General features: G+C 46.8%; 1 protein-coding gene across 1 annotated transcript; it reads right to left on the reverse strand.

Annotated features, from left to right (window-relative positions):
• Positions 1–445: 445 nt before the first annotated feature.
• tomt (transmembrane O-methyltransferase) lies at positions 446–8,152 on the reverse strand. Its single transcript, XM_078544800.1, has 4 exons — positions 7,567–8,152; positions 5,430–5,691; positions 4,785–4,981; positions 446–1,864 (listed from the first exon to the last, which is right to left on the reverse strand). Exons 2-4 carry the CDS (start codon positions 5,689–5,691, stop codon positions 1,544–1,546), a joined length of 780 nt encoding a protein of 259 aa, XP_078400926.1. The 5' UTR covers positions 7,567–8,152; the 3' UTR covers positions 446–1,543.
• Positions 8,153–12,987: the final 4,835 nt, after the last annotated feature.

The raw sequence follows: 12,987 nt of genomic DNA on the forward strand, positions 1-12,987 counted from the left end.
GGTGTAGGAATATAACATAGGAAGTAGGAGCAGGAGGAGGCAATACAACCCCTTGAGCCTGCTACGGCATTCCATACAATCATGGCTGATCTTCTGCCTCAATTCAGCTTTCCCACATTATCCCCTTGAGCCCCTCAAAAAGGACGAGAGATTTCCTTCCCTGGAGAACTCAGCTGGTTCAGCCATGTCTTAACAACTGTCCAACAGCCTCCTGGTCACTCTAAGTGTTACCAGTTTTACTAGTTTCAATTCTATCTTTATTTCCTGAAATCGAATTTGAATTCTCTGCCTGCTCTCCTGGGAATCCACAACCTTGGGAATGATTTGTAATTCACAATATAATAACTACACAAAAATAAAAGCAAAATACTGCGGATGCTGGAAAATCTGAAATAAAAACAAGAAGTGCTGGAAAATTTCAACAGGCCTGCAGCATCTGTGGAGAGAGAAACAGAGTTAATGTTTCCAGTCCAATATGACTCTTCCTCAGAACAGAAGGGAGGTAGAAATGTGAAGATTTGAGCTGTTGAACGGGGAGTGGGGGGGTGGGGGGAAAGAACAAAACGGAAGGTCTGGAATAGGATGGAGGGCAGGAGAGATTAAATGACAAAGATGTCATGGAACAAAAGGCAAAGGGAGTGGCAATGGATGTAGTAAAGAAACAAAGCATTGGTCCAGAGGGAGTGTCAATGGCAGAATAAAGGACAGCTCTGTCTGAAAGCAAAAATATGAAACAATTGCTGAGTATTTTCAGCACTCACTGTTTTTATAACAACTGCACATTTGGTCCACAAACTAGTCTGTGCCTGAATACTGCTGACTATTTTTAAAGGTACTATATCAATGCAAGTTATTGTTGGTCCTCACTCTTTCACACAAAGAGAATCAAGTTGTGGGGTAACATAACCACGAGATTGAAAAGGAGAGTGTAAAGGGTGTCAAGGGCAATTAGACGTGTCCCTAGAGAGAGAAGGAATTTCAAGATATGGGTGGGATATGGGGGAAGGTGGGATTGAGGGACACAGGGATTGGGGATAGGGGCAGAAGGTGAGACATTTGGACTGAGTTTAACAATCTTTCCCTATTCTCAAACATTCTGCTTTTCCTGAACATGAGGGCTGCCTTCTAGCTAGGGGAAACGGTGGCATAGTGATAATGTCACTGGATTTGTAATCTACAGGTCTGTTGTTTTGGGGACATGGGTTCAAACCGCACCATGAGAGCTGGTGGAATTTAAATTCAATTAATTAATCTGGGGTTCAAAGCTACTCTCAGTGATGGTGACCATAAAACTATCATCAATTTTCCAAAAAACCCATCGGGTTCACTAATGTCCTTTAGGGAAGGAAATCTGCCGTCCTTACACGGTCTGGCCTACATTTGACTCCAGACCCACAGCAATGGGGTTGACTTTTAAATGCCCTCTGGAATGGCCCAGCAAGCCACTCAGTTCGGGATGGGCAATAAATTCTGGCCTCGTCAGAGATGCCCACATCCCAGGAAAGACTAAAGAAATGCCCCGAGGCCCGGGGTCGAGTGTCCTTCACTTCAGCCCGACGTAGGTCAGTTCAGCCATTCCATCCCTGATGTGTCGGAAATACTCCAGGTGGGTGCGGTGGATTTTCCAGTTGTATTTCCCACAGCTCTTGGCGTACTGCATGAAGTGAGGAGCGCCGGTGAAGATCACATTGTCTGCCACTATAATGCATCCCTCTTGCAGAAGGTTGTAGTCTTCCAGTAACTGCAGGTCTCGCAGGTAACAGCGTTTCCAATGGTTCATGAAAACAAAGTCAAACTTGTCCACTTCAAACCTCTCTCTGAGGTGAGGGATCACCACATCAGATGGACTAATGATCTGCTCCACCTGTTCAAAGGAAATGAATTCCAATTCACTTTGTGTCAAAGAACATCCAACTTTTACTTGAAGTTATGGCAGCTGAGGATGGAATTTTGTGCTCATCGAGTGAAGGATCAGAAATGGAATATTGTCCAACTTTTGACATTGTGTGGCCATCATGCTTGTGTTACATTCAGAGTAAAGCTCCTTCTGCGCTGTCCCCATCAAACACTCCCAGGACAGGTACAGCACGGGGTTAGATACAGAGTAAAGCTCCCTCTACACCGTCCCCATCAAACACTCCCAGGACAGGTACAGCACGGGGTTAGATACAGGGTAAAGCTCCCTCTACACTGTCCCCATCAAACACTCCCAGGACAGGTACAGCACGGGGTTAGATACAGAGTAAAGCTCCTTCTGCGCTGTCCCCATCAAACACTCCCAGGACAGGTACAGCATGGGGTCAGATACAGAGTAAAGCTCCTTCTGCACTGTCCCTATCAAACACTCCCAAGACAGGTACAGCATGGGGTTAGATACAGAGTAAAGCTCCCTCTACACTGTCCCCATCAAACACTCCCAGGGCAGGTACAGCACGGGGTTAGATACAGAGTAAAGCTCCCTCTACACTGTCCCCATCAAACACTCCCAGGACAGGTACAGCACGGGGTTAGATACAGAGTAAAGCTCCCTCTACACTGTCCCCATCAAACACTCCCAGGGCAGGTACAGCACAGGGTTAGATACAGAGTAAAGCTCCCTCTACACTGTCCCCATCAAACACTCCCAGGGCAGGTACAGCACGGGGTTAGATACAGAGTAAAGCTCCCTCTACACTGTCCCCATCAAACACTCCCAGGGCAGGTACAGCACGGGGTTAGATACAGAGTAAAGCTCCCTCTACACTGTCCCCATCAAACACTCCCAGGACAGGCACAGCATGGGGTTAGATACAGAGTAAAGCTCCCTCTACACTGTCCCCATCAAACACTCCCAGGACAGGTTCAGTACAAGAACTTGTTAATAAGAAATAGGAGCAGGAATAGGTCATTCGGCCCCTCGAGCCTGCTCCACCATTCAGTAAGATCATGGCTGATCTGATTGTGGCCTGAACTCCACTTTTCTGCCTGTACCACGTAACCCTCGACTCCCTTGTCAATCAAAAATCTGCCTAACTCAGCCTTGAATATATTCAATGACCCAGCCTCCACTGCTCTCTGGGGGAGAGAATTCCAAAGTCCCTCTGAGAGAAGAAGTTCCTCCTCATCTCCATCTTAAATGGGAGACCCCTAATTTTTACACTGTGTACCCTAGTTCTAGATTCCCTCACGAGGGGAAACATCCTCTTGGCATCCACCCTGTCAAATCCCCTCAGTATCTTATATGTTTCAATAAGATCACCTCTCATTCTTCTCAACTCCAATGATTCTACCCCCAACCTGCTCAACCTTTCCTCATGAGACAAGCCCTTACTTGCAGGAATCAGCCTAGTGAACCTTCTCTGAACTGCTTCCAATGCGAGTCTATCCCTCCTTAAATGAGGAGACCAAAACTGTACACAGTATCTAGGTGTGGTCTCACCAATGTCCTGTACAGTTGAAGCAAGACTTCCCTACTTTTATATTCTATCCTCTTGCAACAAAGGCCAACATTCCATTTGCTTTCCTAATCACTTGCTGTACCTGCATGCGTACTTTTTGTGATTCATGTACAAGGACACCCAGATCCCTCTGTACCTCAGAGTTCTGCAGTCTCTCTCCATCTCAATGATATTCTGTTTTTCTATTCTTCCTGCCAAAGTGGACAACCTCAAATTTTCACACATTATACTTCGGCTGCCAAATTTTTGCCCACTCACTTCATCTGTCTCTATCCCTTTGCAGACCCTTTGTATCCTGCTTATAACTTGTTGTCCTACCTATCTTTATACTGTCACCAAATTTAGCTTCAATACACTCAGCCCCTTCATCTAAAGTCATAGATATGCGTTGTAAATAGTTGAGGCCCCAGCACCAATCCCCGTGGCACAGCACGAGTTACAGTTTGCCATTCTGAAAATGACCCATTTATTCCAACTCTCTGTTTCCTGTTAGTTAGCCAAACCTCTGTCCATGCTAATATATCACCCCCAACACCATGTGCAGGAACCTTTTATGTGGCACCTTATTAAATGCCTTTTGGAAATCCAACTGCACCACATCTACTGGTTCCCCTTTATCCATCCTGATTGTTACATCCTCAAAGCACTCTAATAAATTTATCATGCATCATTTCTCTTTCAGAAAACCATGCTGCCTGATTGTATTTTGATTTTCTAAATGTAGGTCAGTGAGCGCAGGGGAGACTAATAAATGGGATTTGGAGTGAGTTAGGACACAGGCATCCAAATTATGGGTGATCACAAGCTTATGGAGGGTAGAATGTGAGAAACTGGTTAGGACAGTTTTGGGATAGTCAAGTCCAGAGGTAACGAGGGAGCTATTGTTGCACGGTGGGTAGCATCCCCACCTCTGGGCCAGAAGCTCTGTGTTCAATTCCCACCCCAGGATCGGATGGCCATGGAAGGTGTGTTCATAACAAGGCCAAGCAGGTTGATTATCAGCCTGTAAATCCTCCCCATACGCCCAATGGCAAGTGGTTAAGAGCAGGAGTGTTTCCTGGTCAGCCAGACTGCAGAAGGCAACAGCAAACCACAGCTGTACTTTGCCAAGCATCATCATGGATCAACCCAATGGAAGTCTGTGGTCACCACCGCCCTCTTAGAGCCATGGCACGAGGAGGAGGAGAGGTAATGAAGACACAGCTGAGTGTTTTCGCAGCAGATCAAGTAGGAGCAGAGATGAGAAAATGTAAAAGGTGAAAAGAAATCATAGGTGAATCGAATTTTTGACTGGGTGAGTTGTCTCTGTGGCCCTGGGGTTGGTTCTGGTTTAGCTGTGAGACTCACCGTGTCCTCGTCAAATCCCGCCAAGCGGATTATCTTCTCAGCCACTGCTGCATTCCCCTCGTCCATCTCCACGGTATAGAGCCTGGCGTTGAGGGACAGGCTCCTGGCTATGCGGAGAGCTGAGTAACCGCAGTAAGTCCCCAGCTCCAGGACAGTCAGGGGAACGTTCTCGTAGATGAGTCTCTCCAGGATCTTGCCTGCGATTTGTTGGGAAAGAAAAGAAAGTAAGAATTGCTGTTTGTGGGATCTTGCTGTGCACAAATTGGTTGCGGCATTTCCTTCATTACAACAGTGACTGCACTTTCAAACAGCACTTCATTGGCTGTGAAATGCTTTGGGACGTCCTGAGGTCTGGCTCTTAAAAAAAAAACTGTCGTTACTGAGGGAAAATTTAAAAAAGTCACAACTGTGGGTCATCCTGGATGAGGGCATTAAGGGTTACAAAATCAAAGTGGGATAGAGTTAAGATACAGATCAGTAATGAGTTAATAGAATGTCAGGACAGGTTCAAAGAGCTGAATGCCTTCCTCTTGGAATTATATAAACAGAGAGCTCAGGAGGAGGCCATTCTGCCCATCATGCCAACTCTGGCATTTAGGCGAGTGATCCTGTTCCACTGGTGGACCATAAGCACAGCATAGTTACCTTTCTCTGGGCCAACGTTGCTTAGATATTCGGAGTGAAAGCACCACGTGTCGAAGGTGCTGAGGATGTTTTCAGGATCCCCGGGAGTGCCGTGCGTCATCACATACCGGAAGGCCCTCTCCTCCCTGGACAAGCCAGTCAAGTAGTCCCGAACCTTCCGGAGAATGACCGCCCGCCAGAACAGCAGGAAGTAGTAGCGGTAGCGGATGATGAGGGTCATCAGGAAGGGGATGAAGGCCAGAGCAATGGCAGGAGAGACCATCTGGAGAGAAGGTGTGGGGCCAAAGAGGGAACAAAATTGACAGTTGAGAATTTGTGCGTTAAAGAGCAAGACGCGTACTCCAGAAACGCTCATCTTTACGTCACAGGCCTGTGGCTGCTTCTGGAGTTCAGTGCAGCATCGTCACAATGTTCAGCCACATCTTAGTCTAGTTCTAGTTCCAGTGTTATTCCCAAGCTCCCTACCTGTTTCTCTACATTTATCACTCGCTCTCTGTCCCTGGCTGCAACTCTGCTGTTAAATGCCAGTTTTATCTATTCTAAGAGTTTGACAACTTTGATGGTTTTTCTCCTAGTACCTAACTAGAGGTTACCTGCAATCTCCGTGTTCCTCGTCCAGCTACAGTGTCATTTGTTAGGCCAGGGGCACCTTGCTCGAACAATACAATTCCTCTCATTATGCCTCAGTTGAGAGCCTTCTTGCCAAATGGCCGTGGGTTTGAATCTAATCCCAGAGACTCGAACAGCATTGCACTGTCCGAGGGTCAGTACTGAGGGAGTGCTGCACTGTCCGAGGGTCAGTACTGAGGGAGTGCTGCACTGTCCGAGGGTCAGTACTGAGGGAGTGCTGCACTGTCAGAGGGTCAGTACTGAGGGAGCGCTGCACTGTCAGAGGGTCAGTACTGAGGGAGTGCTGCACTGTCAGAGGGTCAGTACTGAGGGAGTGCTGCACTGTCGGAGGGTCAGTACTGAGGGAGTGCTGCACTGTCAGAGGGTCAGTACTGAGGGAGTGCTGCACTGTCAGAGGGTCAGTACTGAGGGAGTGCTGCACTGTCAGAGGGTCAGTACTGAGGGAGTGCTGCACTGTCAGAGGGTCAGTACTGAGGGAGTGCTGCACTGTCAGAGGGTCAGTACTGAGGGAATGCTGCACTGTCAGAGGGTCAGTACTGAGGGAATGCTGCACTGTCAGAGGGTCAGTACTGAGGGAGTGGTGCACTGTCAGAGGGTCAGTACTGAGGGAGTGGTGCACTGTCAGAGGGTCAATACTGAGGGGGTGCTGCACTGTCGGTGGATCAGTACTGAGGGAGTGCTGCACTGTCAGAGGGTCAGTACTGAGGGAATGCTGCACTGTCAGAGGGTCAGCACTGAGGGAGTGGTGCACTGTCAGAGGGTCAGTACTGAGGGAGTGGTGCACTGTCAGAGGGTCAATACTGAGGGGGTGCTGCACTGTCGGTGGATCAGTACTGAGGGAGTGCTGCACTGTCAGAGGGTCAGTACTGAGGGAGTGCTGCACTGTCAGAGGGTCAGTACTGAGGGAGTGCTGCACTGTCGGAGGGTCAGTACTGAGGGAGTGCTGCACTGTCGGGGGGTCAGTACTGAGGGAGTGCTGTACTGTCAGGGGGTCAGTACTGAGGGAGTGCTGCACTGTCGGGGGGTCAGTACTGAGGGAGTGCTGCACTGTCAGAGGGTTAGTACTGAGGGAGTGCTGCACTGTCAGAGGGTCAGTACTGAGGGAGTGCTGCACTGTCAGAGGGTTAGTACTGAGGGAGTGCTGACTTGTCAGAGGGTCAGTCTTGAGATGGTGCTGCACTGTTGTGGGTGCTGGATTATGGATGAGAGGTAAATCTAAGACACTGTTTGTCCTCTTGGTTGGATGTGAAGGATCCTAGGGAACTATTCGAAGAGGAGCAGGGGAGTTCTCAGTGGTGTCCTGGGCCCATAGGCATCCCTCAACCCAACATCGCTAAAACAAAATTGCTCTTTGTGCGATCTTGCTGTGCACTAAATGCCTGCCACATTTCCTGCATTACAACAGTGACTAGACTGCAAAAGTACTTCATTGGCTGTAAAACACTTTGGGAGGTCCTGAGGTTGTGAAAATTGCTGGATAGATGCAAGTTTTTCTTTCCATTCCTACCTTTGTATCAGTCTGAAGCTCCGTCTCTCACAGGTGATGTGTTCTGCCGAAGCGATGTGTTAGCTTTTGCCCTGGCAATAGATCCCGCTCGCTGTCCTCTATTATTGATCACCTTCCAAGGCCTTTGAGAAGGTTCTGGAAGTCTTGTGGGATCAGGTTTTGCCAGCCAGGTGCTTGGGTGTCCAGTTTCTCAGGAGCAGCCAGCCTCCAATAGGATCCAGTCCTTGGTCCAAAACAATCAGCCTCATTAAAATGTAACAGAGCTCAGTGTCTGTCCTAATGGAAGGTTATTGTCCAAATGAAAATTAATCTTCACATTATCTGGAATTGCAACAATCCCTCTCCCTCACTCTATTTCTCTCTCAATCCATCACTGTGTCTCTCACTTTCTGTACATTACTCTCCCCGTCTCTCTCATTCTTTCTATCCCTGCCTCAATCTCTCTTACTTGCTCTCTCTAACTTTCCCTCACTCTCTCTTTCCCTGTCTCTCTTGTTCTCTCACACTATTGCTCCAGCTCTCTCTCTCTTTCTATCCTCCTCTCTTTTTGTTTATCACCTCATTTTGTCCTTTTCCCTCTTTCATTCTTTCTCACCAATCTGCGTCTGTTGCCCATTGTGTCTTTTTCTCTCTCTCATTCTTTCTGTCGTTCTCTCTCTCTCTTTCTGCACTGTCTGCCTTTTCTACATGAAACAGTCACCAGTCAAAGTGACTCTACAGAGTAAAACCGTGAATAACACACTTGGTGCTAATTAGCAGATCCACTTGGAGAGGCCACAAGGAGGGAGTGCTGCACTGTCAGAGTTGCCATTTTTCAGATGAGATATTAAACCATGACGCTGTCTGCCCCACCAGGAGGTTGTAAAAGTACCCACAGCCGCTATTTCATAAGAAGAGCAGGGAAATTTTCTGTCATGACCTTGGCCCATTAAGCAGATAATCCAGTCATTTGCACATTGCTGTTTGTGGGATCTTGCTGTGGGCAAATTGGCTGCCGTATTTCCTACATTACAACAGCGACCACGCTTCAAAAAGTAAAGTGGGGCCTTGGTTTAACAACTCACCCGAAGGCCAGCAGCTCTGAAAGCGCAGAGCTCCCTCAGTTCTGGCATTGGTGTTGGGCTGAATTATGCTTAAGCCTCTGGCGCGGACATTGAAACCACAACATTCTGACTCATAGGTGCCAGTGCTACCCACTGAGTCGTGGTTGAGAGAAATCCTACATAGAATTACAAATATGATTACACAGGATATACGGTGCAGAAACAGGCCATTTGGCCCAACCTGTCAATGCCAGCATTTACGCTCCACTCAAGCCTTCTCTCGACTTTTTTCATCTACATCCATCATCGCAACTTTCTATTCTCTTCTTTCTCATATGCTTGTCTAGTTTCCTCTTCGATGTACCTATAATATTTACTTCACCCACTCTCTGTGGTAGCGAGTTCCACATTCTCTCTGGGTAAAGAAGTTTTTCCTGAATTCCTTATTGGATTTCTTGGTGACTATCTTATATCGATGGCCTCTCATTAATGGCCCCACAAGAGGAAACATTTGCTCTGTATCCACTCTATCAAAACCTTTTTATCATTTTAAAGACCTCTGTTAGGCCACACCTCAACCTTCTTTTTCCAAGAGAGAAGAGACCCAACTGGTCAATCCTTCCCTGATATTTATATCCACACATTTCTGTTTCTGAATCCTCCCCAACCCCTTGCCAAGCCAGTGTCGGCAAATTTCTTTTCATTTGTTCGCGAGATACAGGCGTCGTTGGCCAGGCCAGAATTTATTGCCCATCCCTAATTTCCTTTGAGAAGGTGGGGGTGAGCTGCCTTCTTGAACCGCTGCAGTCCATGTGATGTAGGTACACCCACAGTGCTGTTAGGGAGGGAGTTCCAGAATTTTGACCTAGCAACAGTTAAGGAACGGCCGATATATTTCCAAATCAGGATGGTGTGTGGCTTGAAAGGGAACTTCCAGGTGGTGGTGCAAATGCTGCCCTTGTCCTTCTAGCAGACAGAGGTCACGGGTTTGAAAGATGCTGTTGAAAGAACCTTGTTGATTTGCTGCAGTGCATCTTGTAGATGGTACACACTGCTGCCATCGTGCATCAGTGGTGGAAGGAGTCAGCGTTTGCGGATGGGGTGCCAAGCAAACGGGCTCCTTTGACCTGGATGTTGATGGCACAATCATCCAGGCAAGTGCAGAGTATTCCCTCACGCTCTTGACTTGTGCCTTGTGGATGGTGGACAGACTTTGGGGAGTCAGGAGGTGAGTTACTCACTGCAGAATTCCCAGCCTCTGAGCTGCTCTTGTAGCTAGTGTAGTTGTATGGCTAGACCAGTTCAGTTTCTGGTCAATGGTAAGACTCAGGGTGTAGATATTGGAGGATTCAGTGATGGTAATGCCGTTGAATGCCTAGGGGAGGTGGCATGTTACTTGCCACTTATCAGCCTAAGCCTGGATATTGTCCAGGTCTTGCTGCATTTGGACATAGACTTTTTCAGTATCTGAGGAGTCGCGAATGGTGCTGAACATTGTGCAATCATCAGCGAACATCCCCACTTCCGAGCCGCTAGCCTAGGACACTACCCTGAGGAACTCCTGCAGTGATGTCCTGGGACTGAGGTGATTGACCTCTAACAACCACAACCATCTTCCTTTGTGCTAGGTATGACTCCAACCAGTGGAGATTTTCCCCCGATCTCATTGACTCCAGTTTTGCTAGGGCTCCTTGATGATACACTTCGTCAAATGCAGCCTTGATGTCAAGGGCAGTCACTCTCACCTCACCTCGGGAGCTCAGCTCTTTCATCCATGTTTAAACCAAGGCTGTAAGGAGGTCAGGAGCTGAGTGGCCCTGGCGGAACCCAAACTGAGCGTCAGTGAGCGGATTATTGCTGAGTAAGTGCCGCTTGATAGCACTGTTGATGATCCCTTCCATCATTTTACTGATGATCAAGAGTAGACTGATGGGGCGGTAATTGGCTGGAATGGCTTTGTTCTGCTTTTTGTGTACAGGACCTGCTTTTTGTGTACAGGACATACCTGGGCAATTTCCACATTGCCGGGCAGATGCCAGTGTTGTAGCTGCATTGGAACAGCTTGGCTAGGGGCGTGGCTAGGCTTCTTTATTCTTGTTCTCCAATCCCCTTACAATGAATGTCAATATACTATTTGCCTTCCTAATTGCTTGCTGTACCAGCACGTTGACTTTCTGTGTTCCTTGTGTTCCACTCACTTAACCTGTCTATGTCAATTTGCAAACTCTTTGGCCCAGATCTTCTGATCTCTGGATCCTGGGAGACTGGATGTACCCTGGAAGAGTCACTTCAGGATCCTTTGGTAGTCCCAGCACAAGGACTCCATGTGAATTGCCCTGGAAGTTTGAACTTCCAATGGGCAATTCCCCTGCTTCCTGGGACACAATGAAAAGCCTCCAACTCTTGAGTTAGAGTAGAGTCACTTACCTGGATTGTTACCCAGGGAATGTTAGTCAGGAATAAGCCAGGCCTAACTCCTGGGTAGCTATGTGACTGACCTCAATCACTCACACTGACCATCAACATACCCCAACCCAACTCTCCACTATCCTGTCCGCACCGACTCTCCGAATGAGCATTTCAATTACTGCCATTTCCCTGCCTGCAGCCCATAACTCTGCACATTCTTCCTTTTCAGATAGCGGCCTAATTCCCTTTTGAATGCTTTCATTAAACCTCCCCCCAACCAACACTCTCAGCGAGTGCATTCCAAACCCTAACCACTCGCTGCATAAACATGTTTTTCTTCAAATTGCTCTCGCTTCTTTTGCCAATCACTTTCATGTTTCTCCCTATCCACTCTGTCCAGATGCCTCTCGATATTTTGAATATCTCTATCAAATCTCTTCTCAGCCTTCGCTTCTCCAAGGAAAACAGTCCCAACTTCTCCAGTCTGAGACTAGCTTTGTCTTCGAGATTCATTACTTAATTGAATTTAAGTTCCACCAGCTGCTGTGGTGGGATTTGAACCCATGGGTCTTAAGCATTAGGGCCAGACCTCTGGATTACTGTTCCAGTAACATTACCACTATGCTTGTTCTAGTCAACACAGATCAGAGCTGGAACCTGATACAGTCTGTGTCTGTGTGTCTCAGCAGCATATGTATCCATTGTGGGATTTTAAACCTTGCTAACATTGGTGAATTATCTAAATTGGGAATTGAATTCGCTCCAAAGTATTTTGAATGAATAAAAACAAGAGACTAAAATCCTCGAGGTTCTCCTAGTTATTTAATAAAAGTGTAATTAAGCTGTCAAGGCTGCACTGAAATGCACAGGGGGAACAAACTGTTCAACAATAATTAGCTCCAGAATTTACCTAAAGCTGATTAAATTTTAACAACTTCAGCCTGACTCAGTGCTGAAGCCAAGTTCCTCCCCCAAGGGCCTTGTTAGAGCCACTGGGAGCACAGCAGAAACCAGAGAAACACACACACACACACACAAGTCGCCTGTTTAAAATGGTTTTGCTGAACTAGCTACTCGGGGAGAGTTGGAGACACGGCCTCTGAGGCTATTGACCCTGAAATGTCTGACTCGGTTGAGCGTTACTGAGCCAGGTGAACTGGGGAGCGCGCGTTTTGATTATTTTAAACCATGGCCCAGAGCTGGGCACAGAATTGAGCTAAATAGAACCGAAGTGGGAAATGAGGAGAATTTGTTTTGTTTTGGATTTCCAGCATCCGCAGTAGTTTTATGTTTTTATCTCACGTATATGGCTTTGGAAGCAGATTCAACATAACTTTCAAAAGGGAATTGGAACTTTATATAGGTAAATTTGCAGGGCTGTGGGGAAAGAGAAAGGGATTGGGACTAATTGAATGATACTTTCAAAGAGCCAGCACAAGCTCAAGGAACTGAATGGACTCATCCTCAACTGGAAGAATTTAATGATTCATTATATAATGTGTTCAATGATGCATATTTAATCCATGTTTTCCTGACTGTAACAAACAACATGCAACATACTCACAGGTTTGAGACAGTTTATTTTTAACTGGAATTAAGTAATCATTTAATCGGTAACGTTACAGTATTTGCTGATTAATGGTATGGTATCACACCACAACAGGAAATATGAAGCAAACTTTATCATCCAATCTTAGAGTTTATTTTAACTGAAAGATACACTGTTGCCTGCAGATTTTCTGGTGAGAACCCCAATGGGCTCTTAGTTTAACAGCAACAAACATCGCATCAATTCAGAGAAACCAGAACAAGCTCCTGATGTGGACAATGTCACTATTCCTTGGCAGAGAAGGTTGTAAGAATGCAGGACGAGACAGAATTAAAAAAAAAACAAAAAAAGCATTGCAATGATAAATACATGAGAATAGGTTGACAGGTGATAGTGAGAGAGCAGGAGCTCCCTTGGCGT

The sequence above is a fragment of the Cetorhinus maximus genome, chromosome 7 (assembly GCF_964194155.1).
Source record: "Cetorhinus maximus chromosome 7, sCetMax3.hap1.1, whole genome shotgun sequence".
Lineage (NCBI taxonomy): Eukaryota > Metazoa > Chordata > Chondrichthyes > Lamniformes > Cetorhinidae > Cetorhinus > Cetorhinus maximus.

Coding starts and splice junctions, on each gene's coding strand:
- tomt (XM_078544800.1), bottom strand. CDS start 5,691: ATGGTCTCTCCTGCCATTGCTCTGGCCTTCATCCCCTTCCTGATGACC. Junction 4,982..5,429: donor CAACGTTGGCCCAGAGAAAG/GTAACTATGCTG, acceptor AACAAATCGCAG/GCAAGATCCTGGAGAGACTC. Junction 1,865..4,784: donor CGGGATTTGACGAGGACACG/GTGAGTCTCACA, acceptor TCCTTTGAACAG/GTGGAGCAGATCATTAGTCC.